We start from the raw sequence: 19,468 nt of genomic DNA, 5'->3' as shown, positions 1-19,468 counted from the left end.
CGGGGCCGGGCCGGGCCGGGCCGGGCCGGGCCGGGCCGGGCCGCAGCAGCCCCGACGCCCCCAGAGCCGCGGCCCCGCCCGCCAGGACCCTGCGCCTCCGGCGCGGCTTCACCGCCCGGCTGTGGGCGGGGCCTAGCCCGCGGGCGCCAGTTGGCCGGTGGGACGGAAGGGGCGGGGCGGGCGCCGGCGCTGGCGCTGGTTGGGCGCTGCCCCGGAGGGAGCGGGGCGGGCCGGGCTGGCATGGCGGGCACGGCGCTGTCGCGAGTGCCGGTGGTGCAGATCGATGGCGATGGCGTGTTCAAGTACGTGCTGCTGCGGGTGCGCGGCGCTGGCGCGCCACACAAGGACGTCGTGCGCGGCCACGGCTGGGCCGAGTACCACGGTGAGGGGCGCGGGGCCGCGGGGGGGAAGCTCCGGCCCGCAGTCCCGAGGGACGCGGCCGCGGGCCCCAGGGGCGGGCGGGGGCTGCCGGGAGTCCAGTCCGCCTGAGTCGGGGGGTCCCCGTGCCCCCCCCGCTCCCTCCCCGCAGCCGACCTGTTCGAGCGCACCGCAGAGGAACTGGCGCGGCACGGCCTGAGCTGCGAGTGCTTGGGCGGCGGCCGCCTCGCCCACCGCCCCGAGGAGAGGAAGATCCACGTCTACGGGTACTCGGTGGTAAGCGGGGGCCGTGGGGGACCCACGCGCGGACGCGGCATCTCCCTCCCCACGACAGGTCCCGCTGGCCGTGGCCGAGTCAGCCTCGCGTCCCCTCAGGGATGGAAGGGCTGAGCCCGGCGGCGCTGCCGGGGGTCTTGGGGGTCCCCGGGAGGGAAGACCCCACAGAACCCTCTCGGGTGAGCAATCCTTGCCCAGAGCAGGGGCACCCCACACACTCTCCAGTCTCTGCCCGTGGGACAGTCACACACCCAGAGCCTCCCGGGCCTGCCCTGGGCACCATCCAACCCCAGCGCTGGGTACTGCGGAGGAGCTGGGCTGCACAACCACCATGTCCTTGCTGTGTCTGCATGTCCTGAGTGTGTCACTGCAGGCGTGTTAGGTGCTGCGGGGCCCTGTCAGGGTGACTGGTGGCACCCTTGGGGGCATCACCCATGCAGGGGGTCCCTAGGTGCAGACCCTGGCTGCGTCCTTGTCTCGGCACAGAGCCCAGCCAGGGCCAGGGCAAGGTGCTGGTCCCCAGGCCACGGTGCTGCCGGTTTTCCCAGCGCCGGGGTGCTGTGCCAGCCGCAGCTGGAGCCAGGCTGAGCTGCCACAGAGGGTTGTCACAGACACAGGCTCCAGGGCCTCCCCCACGGGTGGCCACCCACCAGCTCTCCTTGGGGATCGTCTCTCCTGTGCAGGGCTTTGGGCGAGCTGACCATGCTGTGACCACGGAGAAGCTGAAGGCCGAGTACCCCGACTACGAGATCACCTGGGCAGACGAAGGTTACTGACTGCTCTGGCCGTGGGGCCAGCCTGGAGCTGGCACGGTGCCGAGGCAGTGCCAGCAGGCTCCCTGTGCCCCGCAGTGCTCTGGGCTTTCTTGCTTTTCCTCTGTGAGAACTCGCCTGTTCCCCACCGTCGCTGGACTGTCCATGTGCCAGGTGCTCCTGCCTTCCTGGCATGGCAAAGCTGGTGAAGTCAGTGGTCACTCCATCCCAGCCTCCCGGTGCCGGGGGTTCATCCCACGCGTGTCTGTGAGAATTAAACTCGTTGGGGAGCACAGCTGCTCGGGTGGCCACACTCATGGCTCGGCTGCTCCTTTCCCAGCTCTGGGTTGCGCCCGCTGACAGCAGGAGAGACCCCGCAGGGTTTCAGCCCCTTGAGGGGGGTCTGACCCTGGAGTGGGCAGGATCTGGGGTAGGGACAACAGGAGGTGCGTTGGGATTTGCCTTGGGAAGGGCTGAGACAGGAGGGGAGAAAATGATGGGTTCTCAGGCCTGGGGGAGGGAAAGGCCTGTGCCCGGTGTCCTGCCCCAGACTCCAAAGGAAGCTCACAGTGAGGGGTGATGAGCCTTGTGGGCAAAAAAAGGGTTTTCCTGTGCCTCATCCTTCCTTTCTGCAAGGTGTGACCCTCCCCTGTGCCAGGACGGAATGTCACCCAGTACTCACACAGAGGAGCACAGCTTCCCTGCGAGTCTTTGGATCATGGAGCCTGGAGGCATATCTGGGATGTCCTGTCCATCCATCAGCACAGCAGGACCAGCTCCAGCAGGTCTATCCTGATGACATTGTTGGGGTGTCCTGTGCAGCGTCAGGAGTTGGACTCAATGGTCCTTGTGGATCCCTTCCAACACAGGGGATTCCATCGTTCCATGATTTTATTCTATGATTAGTTTGCTGGGGGCTGTGGCCAAATGGGATTTGGGAATGTCCCTGAACCCAGACCCCCGGGCAGCCTGCTCTGGTTTTGAGAACCTTCACAAGAAAAAAGGTTTCTCTTAACCTTAAAGTGGTGTTTGCTGTTCTCGCATTGTCCTCGCTGTCTCAGCCCTTCTCAGGGCACTCCCTGCTCAAAGGGTCAGCTCCCTGCATCCTCCTGCCAGGGCTTACACACATGGGTAGCATCCCCCTGCACCTTCTCCAGACCGAGCACCTCCAGTTCAGCCTTTCCTCCTGGGAGTCCAGTCCTCTCATCATCATCAGGGAATCTCCTTCCCTAGAGACACTCAGAACCCACCTGGACACATCTGACTGCTCCAGGGAGCCCTGCTGGAGCAGAGGGGTGAGACTGGATTACCTCCAGTTGTCCCTTCCTGCCTGTACCATCCTGTGACCTGTAGGATATACTCTGCCCACAGCACCCAGGAGGCCAGTGGCTGCTTTGCCACGGCACTGGCCCATGGCCAGCTCGGTGCTCCCAGGTTGCTGGGCAGGGCAGGGCTTCTTTCTGTGCCTGGAGTGCCCAGGCTGGGGAGTGTGGAGCTGCTGGTCCCACTGGATCTGGCTGGCGCTGGGGGAAGGAGCTGAGCCTGCGTTTTACTGTGCCTGATGCAATCCCGCTGCAATCCACAGTCCAAGGCCGTCAGCACAAGGGGAGAAGCTGCACTCAGCAGGGGCCCCTCTCTGGGCACAGGGGCTGCAACAGCAGAGGTGAGAGGGGTCCCATGGGCTAGCAGCCCCCATGAGCCCTGGCAGCACCTTCCCTTACCCAGGTGGGGAAGCAGGTGGCAGCAGTTGCCATCACCAGGCAGCACTGGTGGTGCCCTGTGGGGCTCTGGCTGCCAAGCCATGCTTCTTCCAAGCTGATCAGCCCTTGCTGGGACTCTGCAGGGATGTTCTGCCCCAAGAGTGACCTGATTGTGGCCCCAGAGCTGTACCCCTTTGCCCTGTGGGAGTCATGAGCTGGGTGCTGAGCTGCTCCCTCCAGCCAGAGTGGTGCAGGCAGGGTGAAGGTTGGCTCCTGCTTATGGCATCTCAGAAACCCGAGGTTCCAGGGAGACCTTAGAGCCTCACGCTGCCTAAAGAGGCTCCAAGAGAGCTGGAGAGGGACTTTGGACAAGGGCCTGGAGTGACAGAACAAGGGGGAATGGCTTCCCACTGCTAGAGGGCAGGGTTAGATGGGATATTGGGAATATTGGATATTGCTGACCCCCAGCACAGCTGCCCTCCCTGGCAAGGGTGCAGCCCACTGCCAGCCTGTGCCCTGCACCCAAAGGCTCTCCCACTGCTCCTTATGCTTGGGGACTGGTTCTCCCTGTGATCTAGCCCAGGGGACTGACACACCCACCATGTCCCTGGCATAGGTGCCAGCTTCTCCCGCAGGGCTGGCAGCATCCCTGGCTTCGCAGGAAGTGGCCAGATCCCTCAAGGGGCTGGTGCGTGTCACCAGCTGTGCCCTGTCCCAGTCAAAGCAGCGTCTTGTCCATGGTGAGAAGAGGGGCTGAAGAAGAGGGGTTCAGTGGGGGAAAGCTGAAGGTCTCCCTGGGACACCTGGCTGGCAGCTTGCTGCTGCAGTGCCAGCGTGCCGGGTGGCAGGACCATGGTGCGTTGTCCCAGCTCGGCACAACCTCGCCATAAACCCTCTGCCAGGCCGGGGAGCCGATAACGGCGGGGCTGAAGTCCAAAGCGGGCAGGTCCCGGGGAGCAGATTCCAGCCCGGGGCTCACGGTGTGGCCTCTCCGAGCTCTGTTTTACTGTCGCGGTGGCAGGGATGGCTGCAGGCGGGCAGGCGCTGGTCTTCCTGGTGCTGCTGGGTGAGCTCTGCCGACACGGGGGTTGTGCCGCGGGCAGGGAACGTGCTGGCTGCTCCACTCTGGTCCTCCGCAGCCTGGGCTGCCATGGGGATCTCTGTTTCCCCCAGCTCTGGGAGGGCTGTGCTGCTCGGGCTGGGGGCGCTGGGGCAGGTACAGCCCAGCCAAAACCTCCTCTGGGCTCTTCTGGTGAAGGTCAATGCGGGGTTCCCCAGGGTGAGCAAGTGCTGGAGCTCCCAGTGCCAGGCTGGGTATCACCAATGGCTTTATTCAGCATGGGACAGAAAACGCCCAGATTTTCCTGTTTCTCCCCAAATGGGGGCTGGGACTATGATATAGCAGGCTCGGTGCCCCGGTGGGCTCTGGCACCCTGAGGACACACAGGAGTGGGGCTGAGAGTGGGAGATGGCAGTGTGGGACATGTAGAGTGCCAGGGCAGTGACAGGGGGTCCCATCCAAGGAAGATCTCAGTGCGACCTGCTCCCCCCCTCCCATCAGGGTCCTAAACCAGGGTGCCCAGACAAATATCCCCTGCAAGCTACATGTGCCCTCTGTCACTTGCTGTGGGCAACATGCCTGGTTCCCTACAGGGTTTTCAGCCCCCTTGTCTCTCCCATAGCCAAGACCCTCCTCCCCTGTGGGTCAGTGATCATCAACAGCTGCAGCAGCACAGCTGAGCAGCTCTGTGACTTTGTCTGCGACTGCAGTGACTGCTCCGACGAGAACCAGTGTGGTGAGTGCCCAGACTCCCCAGACCCACTCTCAGGCCCTACTCCTGGGATGACAGCAGGCAACGGAGTGGAGAGCCTTGTGGGTGCAAGTCCCTGGAGTGATGCTGGTGCCCAAAGTGGATGCAGGGTCCCCCAGGATGGGCACAGGACCCCAGGGTGGGTGCAGATCCATGGGGTGGGCACAGGTCCCCAGGATGGTGCCAGAGCTGCCCTGAACCCCCCATCTGCCCACCCTCAGGGTACCTGCGAGGCTCAGCAGTGCTGGGCACCCCCTTCACTTGTGACTTTGAGGACGGTGACTGTGGTTGGCAGGACGTGGGCACCTCAACATACAGATGGGTGCGGGGCCGGGCCAGCCTGGCCAGGTGGGGCACAGGGCCTCACTCAGACCACACCGTGGGCACCGACCTGGGTAAGCAGGAGCTGCTTGGCTGGTGAGTGCTCTCTGGGCACCCACGGCACCACCCCACTGGGCTGTGGGTGCCCTCGAGTCAGGGTGCCAGGACACCCACCCTTGTAAGGTGCAGGGGATGGAGCAGACCCGTGGAGGGGCAGGATTGGTGCTGGCAGAGCTCCTGTGCCATCCCATGGGGCTGCAGCCCCTGCTCTGCTCTCTGCCCTCCTCAGGCTCGTTCTTGGTGACTGTGTCCCCCCCTGCAAAGACTGTGGCTACGGCCTGGCTCAGGTCACCAGAGATGCAGGAAGCAGCTGCCACATGTGAGATCAGAGCCTGGTACCACCTCTCAGGAAGCTGTGAGGGCACCCAAGGTGGGCACAGACAGCATCAAGTACCAGGCACAGGGCAGTGAGGATGGGAGGCAGTGGGGAGGGACGGGGCCCCCATGGCAGGGGCAGGATGGCAAGGCAGTCCTTGCCATCCCACTTACCTCTTCCACACTCCACACACAGACCTGGTGGAACCCAGGAGTCCCAGCTCCAGTCCCCAGAGCTGGCAGGGCCCCCGGGATGCCCAGTGCCAAGGGTACTTTTGGGGCTCCCTGCAGGGCTCAATGAGATGGAGCAGCCGGTGCTGCGCCTGGACGTGGCATACAGGGACGAGGTGGTGGGGCTGTGGCAGAACCCTGAGCGCAGCAGCAAGGGCTGGCACCAGCTGGTCGCCTACCTGGGCCGGATCGCGGGGCAGTTCCAGGTGAGACAGTGTCGGTACCCAGGTACTGTCCCTCCAAGCTGGGGCCAGAGGAGCTGGGGGGTGCTCCAGGAGCCCAGGGGACCCAGGCAGCTCATGCCATCCCTGTCCTCCCATCACAGCTTATCTTCTCCCTGACACAACCACCCGCCTGCGGGGCAGAGGTGGCACTCGATGACATCATCTTCAGGAACTGTGGCTTGCCAGGTGAGTCCTACATCTGCTGATATGTGAAACAGGGTCTCGGGGGAATTGGGTGGGGCTTTGCACCCCAGGGGAGCTCTCCCATTGCCCACTGTGTCTTGAGGCACTGTGCCCTGGCATGAGGTGGACAGCGAAAACCTGTCCCTTGAGCCACCCCAGGGAAAGATGTGGGGGTGCCCACCATGCCCCTGTGGGGCCAGCCACTTGCTGACGTGTGTCCCCCCGCCCCAGGGCCCGGGCAGCAGGACTGCGGGGCCCAGGAGAGCCGCTGCAGCCGCGGCTCCTGCGTGGCACAGCACCGCCTCTGCGACGGTACGGACGACTGCGGGGACGGCTGGGACGAGGACACGACACGTTGCAGTGAGCAGCCCTGGCCCCGGGAGGGGGTCCTGCCCACCAGCTCCCTGACCACAGGGATGGACTGAGGTTCTGCCTTGGTGGAGAAAAGCTGTGCTGTGGGCTTGCAGGGATCCCCCCCAGCTCTGCCCCACAGCTGTGGAGCCAGGGAGGGAGAAAATCACCCCGAGGGTTTGTAGAGGGGTAGCATCAGCCCAGCCTGTTACCTGTCCATGAGAGGGCCAGGACTCCCATTCCTGGATCACAGCTGTCCCTTCTCCCTGCAGAGTCCTTCACCAACTGCTCCTTTGAGCGTGATCTCTGCAACTGGGAGGCAGAACCTGGGCCGCCATCGTGGGACAGGAACACAAGCCTGAACCTGGGCGCCTTGTATGGCTTCCCCACGCGGGACCACAGCACCAACAGCAGGGCTGGTATGACACATGACCCCCCCCACAGGTTCTGGGGTGGACGTGCCCTGGGGTGACACACACCTGGGCTCTGCTCAAAGCTGTGCCAGGACAGAGGTGTCCTGCACTCACACACCTGCCTGGCTCCACTCAGCCCCTTCCCGGTGTCTCCCACAGGGTTTTTCCTCCACGTGAACAGTGCCCCCAACACGGGGCCCAGCGGCACAGCTCAGCTCAGCAGCCCCACTTTCCAGGCCACCAATTCTTGCTCTGTGAGTCACAGCTGAGGCCTTGTGTCACCACCTGTGTCACCACGATGGTGGCGGGACATGAGGTCCCCAGCTATGGGGTCCCTCATGTGGGGATGGGGCTGCGGTCAGCCATTGCTGGGGATGAGCAGCAGGTTTTTGGGAATGTTTTGGTGACATGTCACACGAGCAGCTCTCACCAGGCCCTGGGCCCCCTTCATATGGTGGCATCTCCCAGTGTCCATTGGGAACTCTGAGCTCCTCCGGCCCTACCTCTGTGAGCATCCTGTGGGGCACAGGGACCTGTGTGACCCTGCCCTGAAACTTGGCCCTCCCTCAACCCCAGCTCGTGCTATACTGCCACCTCCATGGCTCGGCCAACAGTAACCTCAGCATCTTCTATGTGACCAACTCCACCAAGCAGCTGGTGAGGGAGAGGACAGGGGACATGGGCAGCTGCTGGTTCCGGGAGAGAGTGAACTTCAGTGTGACAGAGGCCTTCAAGGTGGGCTGGTTCCATACTGGGGGGAGCTGGGCTGCCTGCAGGGTGAGGGGCACAGGGCCAGTCCAAGTGGGCACCCATGGGACAAGGGCTGAACCGAGAACCAGATACCAGAGCTGAGCCTCCAATGCTGGCACCTGCCACCCCCATGTCCTTATGCCCACACCTCCAAATCTCCCTACCAGCCCCTAGCCCAGGACCACCCCACTGGAAATGGAAGGTGGTTGGGCTGTCTTCATCCACACTGCCCATCCATGCCTTCCCACTGTCCTGGGTGCTGTCCCCCACTGCCACCAACACAGCCCTGCCCGCTCCCAGCTGAGCCTGGAGGGCACCCCAAAGACACCCTGGGGGCACCCTGATGGCACCCCTGTGGCACCCCAGGCATCTGCAGGCCACAGCTGCGTGCAGGGGCAGCACCATCCCCCTAAGCCCACTATGGCCCTGCCAGCCCACCCTGTACACCCCTGTCAGCCCCTGCTCCCACCAAGTCCCTTCCTGGGGGAAGTGTGTCAGCCCATAACAGGTGCTGGCTCCCCCATCTCGCAGCTCCCTGGTGTCACCCCAGTCCCCTCATACTGTGCAGGACCCCATGGTGATGTTGCTGGCATGGTGCTTCCCTGCAGGTGCTGATCGAAGGGGTGGCTGGCAATGGGGGGACTGTGGCCATCGATGACCTGATCCTGTCACCGGGCTGTGTGAAGGAGCAGGGTGAGCTGGAGGGCAGCATCCCTCACCCTGTTCCAGCGTGGGCAGCCAGTCCCACGTGTCTGTGCCCATGTCACCATCCCTAAAGGACCCAGCATGGAGTCTGCGGGTCCCTCTGCTCATCATAGGACCATCCTGGGTGCTGCAGAGCAAGCACTTGCCCTGGGACATTGGTGTCCTTCTACTGTGGCTGTGACACTCCATCCTCTGTGCCAAAACATGTCACACAAGCAGCTCTCACCAGGCCCTGGATCCCCTTCATATGGTGGCAGCAGCGATGGGATGGGATGGGTGGGATAGGGTGGGATGGGATGGGATGGGACAGAGTGGGAGAAATGGAGAGCCGGGAAGATGCTTGGGGACAGGGGACTGAGGCTTGAAAGGGTGACACCAATGCTGTTGCTGAACCCTCTCACTGCCGCTCTCCATCCTGGGGTGTTTCACCATCAGGGAAGTCTCCAGTCACGCTGCCGAGCCAGGCAGGTGCCAGTCCCTGTGCAGCAGGGGAGGTGGCCTGTGACAGCGGGGGCTGCATCGCCGCAGAGCTGGCCTGTGACTTCAACAATACGTGCACCGACGGCTCCGATGAGAAGCACTGCGGTGAGAGCTGAGGGGAGCAGTGGCACCCCAGGAACCCCGCAGTGCGGGGGACCAGGCAGTGGAGGGACACAGGCATGCCAGGCTGGAATGGCCAGGGCACATGGGTGCCTGTACAGCCCCCAGGAGTGCAGTGGCCCAGCGAGGCTGAGCCTGGAGTTTTGGGTTGCCCAGAGAAGCTGTGGCTGCCCCATTCCTGGAAGTGTTCAAGGCCAGATTGGATGGGGCTTGAAACAACCTGGTCTAGTGGAAAGCAGCCCCCCCATGGCAGGGAGTGGAATGAGGTGGACTTCAAGGTCCCTTCCAACCCAAATCAGCCTGGGATTCTGTGATTCTTTGACTTTACAGGGGCAACAACCTTCGAGTCAGGGGCTGGGGGCTGGCACGATGTCAGTGTGGGGCACCTGCGCTGGGGTCTGCAGAGGCTCGCTGAGCCCAACACCTTCCTCACAGGTGAGGCTGTTCCCACTGCCCTGACAATGCTCTTTGGTCCCCAGCACTGTGGGAGCCCCAGAGCAGGAACTCCTGCTCCCACCCTACCGGGGTGGCTGGATACCACTGCACGACAGGGGGTGATGCCCAGGCAGGATGCTGGGCTAGGGGTGCTACTATGGATGTGGGATCCTAGCCCTGATCTCACAGAGTGTTTCTGTGCCCAGGGTCTTTCCTGGCCCTCCAGGAAGGAGAAGGACAGATGGTGGGTGCTGCAAAGGCACGAACTCCTCTGCTGGGCCCCTCTGGCCCCACCTGCACCATGGAGATGAGCTACCGCATCCAGAGTGGCCCCCAAGGTAAACCCCTGTACACTCCTGGGGTGCCCTGCCTGCTCCCTGCCCCCAGAGCTCACCCCATGCAGAGCCCCCCATGCCCACCTGCCTTTGCTGCCTCTCCCAGCCCCATTTTGCCACATCACACCATCCTGAAGCTGGGGCATCCCTGTCCCCCTCCCTGTCTCCTGTGACCGTGGGCCAGGGCTGTGGGGGACTCCCACAGGGTGGCCAGGAGCTTTGGGTGTCCACAGCCTCTGCACCACCTCTCATGCCAGGCTTCCTCGCTGTCCGCATCCTGGATCACACCACCGGCACCACCCAGCTGGCCTGGCACACGCAGGGTCGTGGTGTCACAGCCGGGGAACGTGTCCGTGTCCCCCTGGGAGAGAGGAGCCGGCCATTCCAGGTGTGCCAGGGACACAGGGACCAGCCTGGGGGGGCTTTCGGTGGGGCACTGCCAGTGCTGCCAGGCACCCCGGGCTCATGGCTGGTGCCTCCAGGTCGAGCTGCTGGCGCTGGTGGATCTGCAGGGTTCGGCAAGTGTCGGCGTCGACAACGTGACGTTCGAGCAGTGCTACCTCAGCGTGGTGGCACCCACAGCTGCGGGTATGGTCAGGGGCACGTGGGCAGGGACAGTGACCCCAGAGCCCCCCCCTGGGGGCTGCCTGGCGGCTGTCACCCTGTCCAGGGACAGGACCATGGTGCAGAAGCCACATCCTGCTCTGACCTGGGACACCTGCATGGGGTGAATCTGGAGAGTGGGGTGGGGGAGCAGAGGGAACAGGGGGACTCATTTGCTTCTGGAGTGCCTTATCCCCTTCCACCTCACCTCGACCACATCTCTGGCCAGAGCTGACCTGCAGCTTTGAGAGGGACATGTGCGGCTGGTACCAGGATCAATCTAGTGACTTCAAATGGGTCCACAACATGGGGCAGGGACAGGGCTCTGACCACACCACCGGCTCAGGTAAGAGGCTGGCTGCTCTTTGGGGGATCCCAGGGCACCCCACTTCCCTCCCATCTTGGCACAGGCCAAGACACGCCCTTTGCACTCCAGCAGCCCCATACCTGTGGAGTGAGCTCGCCTGGGGCAGCCTGGAAGAACCCAGGTGGGGGTGTGGGTGATGTGGGCACAGCTCAGAGCACTCACATCCATGTTCTCTCCACCCTGGCTGTCCCCACCACTCAGGTTACTTCTTGTCTGTGGACCCCTCTGCACTGTGGAGCCGTGGGCAGCAGGCACAGCTCATCACATCCCGCCAGGATCCTGCTGCTGCCCCACGCTGTCTCTCCTTCTGGTACCTCCTGGCTGGCCCACAGATTGGTACGTGCTCCCTGGAATCCTCACGGGGATGCCCCAAGCCGGCTCCACTGTGGGGACAGCAGGTGCTGGATGGCTGGCCCCCACCCCTTGCCTAGGCACCCTGAACCTCAAACTGCAGCCAGAGGGAGAGGAGGAGACAGTGCTGTGGACCTGCCGGGGGACCCAGGGCAGCATCTGGCACCGGGCATGGGCGACACTGCCCGCCACGGGCCAAAAGCCATACAGGGTGAGGACCAGACCCTTCTGTGTCCCTGGCACCAACGAGGCACGGGGCTGTCTGACACCGCTGCCTGGCTGGCAGGTGGCCTTTGAGGTGCTGCGGGATGGGTTCCTGGGGGATGTGGGGCTGGACGACCTGGCGCTGACAGCGGGGCCCTGTGGGGCCGAGCTCTCCTGCTCCTTTGAGGCAGAGGGCTGTGGACTGGCCGCCAGCGGGCAGGGAACCTGGCAGCGACAGAGCAACGGCACCGGCACCACCGCCGGCCCCGCAGCCGATCACACCACCGGCACCGCCGCAGGTACAGGGCTACAACAGCCTGGGGCTCGGGGAGCCCTGCTGCCTCCCTATCTGCACTGTCCTGCCTGCCTCCCTGCCTGCACTGTCCTGCCTGCCTCCCTGCCTGCACTGTCCTGCCTGCCTTCCTGCCCTCCCTGTCTGCTCTGAATGTCCTGCCTGTCACCACATCAGCTCTGTTTGCCCCCCCTGTGTCCTGTCTGCCCTCCCTGCCTGCCCAGGATGTGTGGAAGGCAACCCTGTACAGGTTTCCCCAAGCCTGGAACTCTCCAAACCCAGAGTTTCCCACCCCCAGGGCTCCCCAGTCCTGGGGAGGTCCCCGAACTGGGGAGACTCCTCAACCTGGGCAGAAACCTCAGACTCAGTGGTCCTCTAGGGCCCTCCAGCAGGGCTGGGCAGGGACCGTGGCATGGGGACTTCTCTCCCCCAGGTCATTACATGGTGGTGAGCACGGGCAGGGACTCCCTGCCTGCAGGGCACAGGGCTGTCCTCACCTCCCAGCCCTACCAGCCCTCTGTGCCCGCCCAGTGCCTGGCCTTCTGGTACCACCTGAGCGCCAGGACCCCAGGTGAGAACCACCCTCCCCGAGACCCCTGGGGGCACCTCCAGAGGGGGGGGGGGTCCTGCACAGCACAGCCCTGGACCCCTCCTCCATGGCGGGTGCCCTGGGCAGGCTCCCTTGGGGTGTTTGTGGAGCAGAGCGGGGTGCGGAGGAAGGTGCTGAGTGTGAGCACCATGGAGGGGACCGGCTGGCACCGCGGCCACGGCACCATCCAGCCTGATGGCGACTGGCAGGTGAGATGGGGCAGGGTGCCAGGGACAGCTAGGGGTGATGAGGGTTGACTGCCAGCCTCAGCATGCCACCCTGCCCAGGTGGTGTTCGAGGCAGTGGGAGCTGGGGGTGACCATGGGTACATTGCGCTGGACGACCTGCACGTGTCGGACGGAGCCTGCCCTGAGCCAGGTGAGAGCCCACCCCAGGGGGCACCATGGACCAGATGGGGGAGATGGGACATCCCACGGGGGTACGCAACCATGGGGATGGGGACAGCCTGTCCCTTCCATCCGGACACTCTGCTCCTGCCCTCAGCTTGGTCTGGCCCAAAGCTGGCAGTGGTGGGAAGAGGGCTGGCGGCTGCCCCCCGCCCCCAGATGCTCCATCTCCTACCAGGCAGCAGTGGGTGTCTCACAACCCCCCTTTCCTCCCAGCATCCTGTGACTTCGAGCAGGATATGTGCGGCTGGAGCAGCCCCTCGGACCCCCACCTGCACAGCTTTGCCTGGGGCTGGAAGAGCGGGGTCCCTCTAGCCAAGTACCCCGGCCCTGAGCAGGATCACACCCTGGGCACAAGAAATGGTAGGAAACCCATCCCTGCCCGGGCACCATAGCATGGCCAGAGGGAGGAAAAGGAGATGGGGATGCATGGGGTCACCCCAGTACCTCCTGGGGAGCCTGGCTCCTCAGCATCCCTGTCTCCTCCTTGCCTGGGAGGGACAGCTCGGTCCCAAAGGCAGGTGCAGGGCTGTGGGGTGCCATCCTCTGGGCATTACTCTGGGGATTTTGGGGTGGAGTGGGGCAAGCGGGGTGGGCTGCAGGACTGGAAGACACCCTGTGCTCTGTCCCTGCCTGCCCAGGTCACTATGTGCACTTCGACACCAGTGTGCTGGGCGCAGGGGGCACCAGTGCCCTGCTGGAGAGCCAGCCCCTGCCTGCTGCCACCGACTCCTGCCTGCGGTTCTGGTACCACATGGACATCCCAGAGCACCTCTGTGAGCACCACAGGGGTGGGGAGGAGGTGCTGTCCCTGGGGAGGGCATCATGACCCCACAGTGGGAGTAGGGGGCTTGGTTGGGGGCTGCAAACTCCCTCCCCACCCATAGGACCATGGACACTCTGGTTCAGCTCCAGCTGGGTGGGGATGGCCTGTTACTGCTGGATGCTGCTGTCCCAATGGAGGATGGCATGGCAGGGAGGGCCCCATGACTTTTGGGGGGCTTTGGGTGATCAGTGATGCCGGGGTGCCTGTGTCCCCCCCCTTGCAGCCAGTGGGGAGCTGCGGGTGATACTGCACAGCACAGCAGGGCAGCGCATGGTGTGGAGCGTGGAGGGACACCACAGCTGGGGCTGGCAGGGCAGCATGGTGCCTGTGCAGAGCCCCAGCGAGTTCCAGGTCAGTGAGGACACCTTGGGGTGCAAGGTGCCCAGTGGGGGTGCTGGGTGCCCTGCATCAGATCCCACCTTCCCTCACAGATCATCTTTGAGATCACCACACGGAGGTGGCCGTTGGAGGGGACAGTGGCACTGGATGATATTGTGTACAGTGCTGGGGTGGGCTGCCATTCTAGCCTGGAGGAGCCAGTGGAAGGTGCGGGGGGCGGGGGGGGCAGTTCTGGCTGTAAAAGGTCATCCCAGCACTGCTCAGGGTGCTGGGCCAAGGCTGGAGGCAGCTCTCTGGGTGGCGGGTCAAGCCTGGCAGCATCTCCTCTCCCTTCTCTCACTGCAGAGAAACCCTCAGGCAGCTTCGTGGCAGAGGTGGTGCTGGGTCTGCTCCTGGCCCTCGTCATTGTTACGCTGGTGGCTATTGGGGGCTGGTACTGGCTGAAGCAGCAAGGGCTGGCAAGCAGGACACCAGCGGAGAGTGACACTCCCCAGGGCTTTGACAACATTACCTTTCGAGATGTAAGGACAGGGTGAAGGACTTTCCTGATTACCCCAACTGCACCAAAACAGCATTTTCCTAAAAGCTCAGCAGATGTTGGCAGGCTCCCCCTGACACTGCACTCTGCCAACGCGACAGGGAGCAAAGGGCTCTGCCTCTTATCTGCTTGTTGGTAAACGAGTGACCCAGAGCTGTAGGACTGACCTAGAAGCACTGCTGCTGCCAGGCAGCTGCTCCAGAAAGAGCGGAGTGTGCTCCTACCCCAGAGCCCTGTGAGAAGGGAGTCTGGCAAACGGTGGCTCATCCTCACCCAGCCAGCAACCAAATCCACAAGAGGCAGCTTAAGCTGTGGGTCCCTTGGACAGGCCTGGTGCCACATGGACCATGGCAGAGCCCCCAGCCCCAGGAGGGATCCCAACAGAGGATGTGGAGCCCCTTGGGTGCACTTGGGGTTTAGTTCCTCTGCTGGGGTCATGGGGGGCTGGCACACAGGTTCTCTCCACTACAGCCTGAAAGAAATCCTGGTCTCTCACAGCAGACAGCCCACGTTTGCCACTGATTCCCGCTTACCTTTCTTTGCAGGACAAGGTCATTGTATCTCCAGTGCCAAGGGAGGGGGATGAGGCTTGAAATTATCAGCCAGCAGCAGAAATTGCCCACTCCCACCAGGCAGACCATTCCTCAGCCAGACCCCACACTCCAGCAGCCGCCGGCTCTCTGCCCCCAGCACCAGGGAGCTGCCGTGGCACCACCTGGGCTGCCGGCCCCACAGAGACACACCGCTGCCACTACCTCCAAGTGCTCGGGAAAAGCCTTTTTGTTGTTTGTAACATGATCTTCCAAGACACAGCAACGTGCCTGTGCTTTGGCAGGCCCCAGCTGCAGGAGTTCTTCCAGCGACCATCCTTGTCCGAGCAGGGGGTGAAGTGGGGAAGAGCAGCAGGTGCTGCACGGGGCATGAGCCACTTTCCACATCCAGGATGAAGCACAAGAGCTTCCACGGCAGAGCCCCCACAGGGAGGAAGCCCAGTATTTCTGCTGGTTTTGGGGAGGGGGGCTCTGAGGAGGGTGAGCAGGAGGGATCAGAGTGGGGGGCACCACGCAGCACCCCCAAGGGCAGCAGGCAGCCCCGACTCCAGCATACAGGTGCCCACCTCCTGCCCACACACCTTGCAAGGACTCTTAACATTTTGCCTTTAAATGTCACTGGAAAACCCAAAAAAGTTCCTGAGGCACAGGCTGGGCTCAGGGCCTGGACCCCACCCTGCACTAGATCCCGCCAGCCTGGGACCTCTCCCTCCCGCCAGCTCTCACACCTTATCACTGTGAGCTCCGAAGCAGCCCAGGGCCAAACCTGCCCCCCCCACACAACCTGACTCAGCCACTGCACAACAAGCAGCCCACCAGGGTCCTACCCCCACCAGCCCCCCATGCCTGGCCAGAGGACACTAGAGCGTCCTGCTTTCCCAGGGTGTCACCAGAGCCTGTTTCCCTGTCACCCAGCTGTGTCCCCCCTAGGTGATGCCTCAGAGCACCATCCCCCAGCCCTGTCCTGCCTGCAGGAATGAGCCCCCAGCAGAGCTGGGTAAGGAGGGCTCAGACTTCACCCATAAGTGCATCTGCCTGGCTCTGCAGAACCAACACCTCCCCTCTCCTCCACAGCACTGACTCCATCCCTGGGCTGCCAGCCAAGCTGCAGCCCTCCCCCAGAGGGGAGGAGTGACACAGCCAGGGAGGCTAGGTGTCCCTTTAATTACAATCCCAGAAGGAATAGGTGCTACAGCTCCAGTCACGCCCAGCCACAACATTTGCTACCAGCAGGTCACATGCAGCAGCTCCCCTGGGCAATTGAAGGGTATCAAACTTTATTATAGATCTCTTTAAAACAGGCTGGAAGGAACAAACCAAACTCATTGAGATATAGCAACTGAGTCATCATTTCTGATCAAGCCCCAACTCTCCCAAATTATTTATATATAATATATCCCACCCGTCCCCTAAACTGTTCTAATTAAGTGATCACATTTCAGACCACCCTAAGTGCCTTAACATCAGCTGCTGCTAACATCACAATGCACATGTTTTCTGGCAAATCAGAGGCAGGGTCTGGGTTTTTTGGGGTGCTTAGATCCTCAATCTCTGAAAAGGAGGAAGGAAAAACAAACATCAGGAAAATTGCTTCTTTAAGGTTGCCTTTTTACAGCAGGTATAGATTCGGCAGAGTTCCCCCCCAAAGCAAGTCTGAAACCCTCTTGTTCAGCTTCGCAATAAGCAGAGTGTTTGAGGAGAACCAGCCGGGCCAGATCAGTCTGAACAAACGGATTTCGAGGCTTTGTTGTCATTTCCCTTTGGGTCCAGTTTCCAGCGGTTTTCCAATGTCCTTCCCACGCAGTTTGAGGCCTAGAACAAGACAAAGAAGACCACCACCATCAGCACTCAATCATTCATCCAGTAACTTTATGTCCTTCAATTTTGGCTATAAGGAAGAGAGCATCCAAAAAAAGAGGGCAGGGGAACCACAGTTTGTGAGAATCCTACTTTAGTTTCTAGGAGCACCAGACCAACTTCAAACAAGACCAACTGTCCTCCTAGGAAATGGGATCTGAACTGGCCCGGGACAGGAACACCAACACTAAATCCTTCCTCAAGTGCCCTCAGGCCTCCGTGGGTCTCAGCATCTCGCTGGTTTAGGGGGGAAGCACACAGGGGTGATCCCCAGGACATGGCCCCATGCATGAAGGTGTAGACAAAGAACAAGAGCTCCCAGTTCTGGTTCAATCAGCAGACCCAGGTTTTATCAGAACACAGGTGGCACCACACCCACGATAACCTTCAGCCAGCAACATCATGACAAGGAAAATGTAAATACCTTCCCCCAGCCCATCCCTCCCAGGCCCTGGAAGCATCGAGTCTCCCTTTGCTCACCGATGGCTCTCTCGATCTTGCCCATGACCTGGTTGTTGGGGATCGCTCGTCCCGACTCATAGTCAGCGATAACTTGTGGTTTTTCATTGATTTTCTAAAAATGGAGGATGAGTCTCAAACACAGCAAATGCTCAGCAGCAGCCCCCCAGGACTCACACAGGTAAAGAACAGGATTATGACAGGATAGATGACCAAGTGCTGCTCCCAGGCTGACTCCATCCCCACTGGCACCTCCCTGCACTGGTAACATCCATCTTGGACAGACTGCAACCTTCCTCCCTCCCAGGAGGAGCAGGAACACCAAGGACTGCTGTTCCTTCAGACAGCAGTGAGCTCTCGCTGCTCAGCCCCAATGGTACAAACCCCGGAGACTGGTGAAGCTGCCGGGGTGGGGGGGGAGGAGCAGCCTCCCACCTCCCAGCTCAGCAGCCACAGCAGGCTCTGCCTCCAAGCTGGGGCTCGAGGGCTGCACAGACAAACCCCGAAACATTTCCCAGACAACTGAAGGCACCAGGAGATCAGACACCAGAGATGCTCCACTCCACAGACTTCCTGCCCGTGACACCATCCCACTGCAGCTGCCCACGGGGGACAGAAAAGGTGCCCACCCTCACCCACAGATGCCAACCCTGCCCCAGGTGCCCCTCACCGTGGCCAGGTCCTTCTGCGTGAGGCCCTTGCTCTGCCGGCCCTGCTGGATCACTTTGCCCACCTCCAGGGAAACTCTGTCATGGTGCAGCTCCTCTGTTTCACGGTCAAGCTTGGCCGTGTTCTTTGTAATGAAGTGTTGTTTGTTCTGGCCTGCTGCCCCTGTTATTCCAAGAGAGAACAAAAAAACAACCAAGGACAAACAAATCAAGGCTCAGAGCTGTGCCAAAAAGTATCAAAGGGCTTTTTCCAAGCCCTCAGCTGCTCAGGATCCCAGAGAGCTGTCAGGATTACAACATGCCAACATCAGCACTGATCTCACCCAGATCCTGCCCATCAGGGCAGCCCTGTTCATGGTGCTGTGCAGAGCACAGGCCTGCAGAGGCCCCTTTCCATACTTTACATCTGAACTTCTCTCCAGACAGGCCAGGTCTTGCTTTTCCTTCGGGATTTAATACTCAAACTTCACTCCAGACACATGTTTGTGCTGCAGCGTAGGGGGGTTAATACTTGAAGTCGAATCTTGTTTGCTCAGGTATGAGGCAGCACGAATAAGGGTCTTTTAACCAATTTTCTGATGCCTTTTACAAGTAAATTCTAACTGTACTTAGCTTCACTGAAAGCCTGAGGTCCAAAATCACATTATTTGTTTTGTTTCATTTTACGGTATTTAAGTCTTAAGTTGGATCCTTTGTCTCACATTAGTCTTTGACGTTCAGTGTCTCGACACAGCTGACTAAACTTCCTTCAAGAACCATCTCTTTCTTTATTTTCAACCATCGGAATCTCCTCCCTACAGTGAGAGAACCTGGGAATTTACTTCAGACAGGAAACAAGGGATTTTTACAGAGAAGCGCCACAGGAAGATAAACAACCGTTCAATCTCTCAACAGAAATAAGTTGCAAAAATGGGGAGCTTAAGTTTTGCGACCAGAAGAGCTCTCACAAGATCTCTGCAGAAACCAGCCAGGGCTGTGCTCTGGGCCACCAGAACCTCAGGGGGCGTTATCCGCGCTCCCGAGGCGCGCGGGGGTCTCGGGTCTCTGCGTTAGGCCCAGCTCAGGGCGCCGGCTCAGCCGGGCGGTGCCGCCTCCTTCCCCCCCACCCACAGGCAGCCGCCCCCGGGGCCGCCCCAGGTCGGGCCGGGCCGGGCCCCCCTTGCGGGATACCCACACTTCTTAGAGGTCTCCACGTCCTCCCCGCGCCGCTGGGCCGCCAAGATCGCCTGGGGAGAGAGCGAAAGTGCGGGCTGAGCGCGGCACAGCTCGGAGCCGCCGCCTCGGCCGCACCAGGCCCGGCCCCGGCCCCGCAGCCCCCGCGCCGCCCGGCGCTGCCCCCGCTGACCTGCTTGGACTTGGCCTGGGCGGCGCTCGGGCCCTTCTTGCGCAGCACCGTCACCGTGTCCCAGTCGCTCTCCGCCATCGCTGCGACCCCGCCCGGGCCGCGCCCGCCTGGCCCCGCCCCACCCCACCCCCGGGGAGGGGCCAGCGCCGCGCGCGTGGATTGGGCGGCGCGCACGCCCGTCACGGGTAGAGCCGCTCATTGGCGGGGAGCGGCGCTAGCGCGGCGGGCGGGG

At 62.0% G+C, this 19,468-nt stretch overlaps 3 protein-coding genes across 4 annotated transcripts; 2 read left to right on the top strand and 1 right to left on the bottom strand.

Moving 5' to 3' along the window:
* Window positions 1-33: 33 nt before the first annotated feature.
* On the top strand, window positions 34-2,428 carry PHPT1 (phosphohistidine phosphatase 1). The gene is made up of 3 exons (XM_027720403.2): window positions 34-382; window positions 530-654; window positions 1,338-2,428. The coding sequence occupies exons 1-3, from the start codon at window positions 241-243 to the stop codon at window positions 1,428-1,430; spliced, it is 360 nt and encodes a 119-aa protein (XP_027576204.1). The 5' UTR covers window positions 34-240; the 3' UTR covers window positions 1,431-2,428.
* Window positions 2,429-4,826: 2,398 nt separating this feature from the next.
* Window positions 4,827-15,169, top strand: MAMDC4 (MAM domain containing 4). Of its 2 annotated transcripts, XM_027720406.2 has the most exons (28): window positions 4,827-5,056; window positions 5,139-5,312; window positions 5,528-5,668; window positions 5,905-6,050; window positions 6,170-6,254; window positions 6,483-6,611; window positions 6,875-7,021; window positions 7,175-7,269; window positions 7,592-7,750; window positions 8,374-8,458; window positions 8,906-9,055; window positions 9,401-9,505; window positions 9,712-9,843; window positions 10,098-10,228; window positions 10,323-10,428; window positions 10,673-10,789; window positions 11,012-11,146; window positions 11,242-11,372; window positions 11,448-11,664; window positions 12,091-12,228; window positions 12,334-12,455; window positions 12,534-12,624; window positions 12,870-13,016; window positions 13,295-13,429; window positions 13,703-13,830; window positions 13,911-14,025; window positions 14,164-14,339; window positions 14,902-15,169. In XM_027720406.2, the coding sequence occupies exons 1-28, from the start codon at window positions 5,002-5,004 to the stop codon at window positions 14,947-14,949; spliced, it is 3,540 nt and encodes a 1,179-aa protein (XP_027576207.2). In that variant the 5' UTR covers window positions 4,827-5,001; the 3' UTR covers window positions 14,950-15,169. The 2 variants fall into 2 exon arrangements, with proteins under 2 accessions (XP_027576207.2, XP_039242711.1); XM_039386777.1 differs by lacking the exons at window positions 13,703-13,830; window positions 14,164-14,339; window positions 14,902-15,169 and having other exon boundaries at window positions 13,911-13,947.
* A 993-nt stretch (window positions 15,170-16,162) lies between these two features.
* EDF1 (endothelial differentiation related factor 1) lies at window positions 16,163-19,367 on the bottom strand. Its single transcript, XM_027720410.2, has 5 exons — window positions 19,237-19,367; window positions 19,066-19,117; window positions 17,894-18,054; window positions 17,245-17,338; window positions 16,163-16,719 (listed from the first exon to the last, which is right to left on the bottom strand). Exons 1-5 carry the CDS (start codon window positions 19,312-19,314, stop codon window positions 16,658-16,660), a joined length of 447 nt encoding a protein of 148 aa, XP_027576211.1. The 5' UTR covers window positions 19,315-19,367; the 3' UTR covers window positions 16,163-16,657.
* Window positions 19,368-19,468: the final 101 nt, after the last annotated feature.

The sequence above is a fragment of the Pipra filicauda genome, unplaced genomic scaffold (assembly GCF_003945595.2).
Source record: "Pipra filicauda isolate LSUMZ 115617 unplaced genomic scaffold, ASM394559v2 scaffold500_size419342_pilon, whole genome shotgun sequence".
NCBI lineage: Eukaryota > Metazoa > Chordata > Aves > Passeriformes > Pipridae > Pipra > Pipra filicauda.
Note: the sequence above shows the minus strand (reverse complement) of the source record. Positions and strands in the feature narration are given on the sequence as shown.

Excerpts from the sequence above, each read along its gene's own strand:
- PHPT1 (XM_027720403.2), top strand. The coding sequence starts at position 241 with ATGGCGGGCACGGCGCTGTCGCGAGTGCCGGTGGTGCAGATCGATGGC. Across the intron at positions 383-529 it reads CGGCTGGGCCGAGTACCACG|CCGACCTGTTCGAGCGCACC; the intron begins GTGAGGGGCGCG and ends CCCTCCCCGCAG. Across the intron at positions 655-1,337 it reads ACGTCTACGGGTACTCGGTG|GGCTTTGGGCGAGCTGACCA; the intron begins GTAAGCGGGGGC and ends TCTCCTGTGCAG.
- EDF1 (XM_027720410.2), bottom strand. The coding sequence starts at position 19,314 with ATGGCGGAGAGCGACTGGGACACGGTGACGGTGCTGCGCAAGAAGGGC. Across the intron at positions 19,118-19,236 it reads CCCAGGCCAAGTCCAAGCAG|GCGATCTTGGCGGCCCAGCG; the intron begins GTCAGCGGGGGC and ends CTCTCTCCCCAG. Across the intron at positions 17,339-17,893 it reads CGCAGAAGGACCTGGCCACG|AAAATCAATGAAAAACCACA; the intron begins GTGAGGGGCACC and ends CTCCATTTTTAG.
- MAMDC4 (XM_027720406.2), top strand. The coding sequence starts at position 5,002 with ATGCTGGTGCCCAAAGTGGATGCAGGGTCCCCCAGGATGGGCACAGGA. Across the intron at positions 6,051-6,169 it reads GGATCGCGGGGCAGTTCCAG|CTTATCTTCTCCCTGACACA; the intron begins GTGAGACAGTGT and ends CTCCCATCACAG. Across the intron at positions 10,790-11,011 it reads TGACCACACCACCGGCTCAG|GTTACTTCTTGTCTGTGGAC; the intron begins GTAAGAGGCTGG and ends CCCACCACTCAG.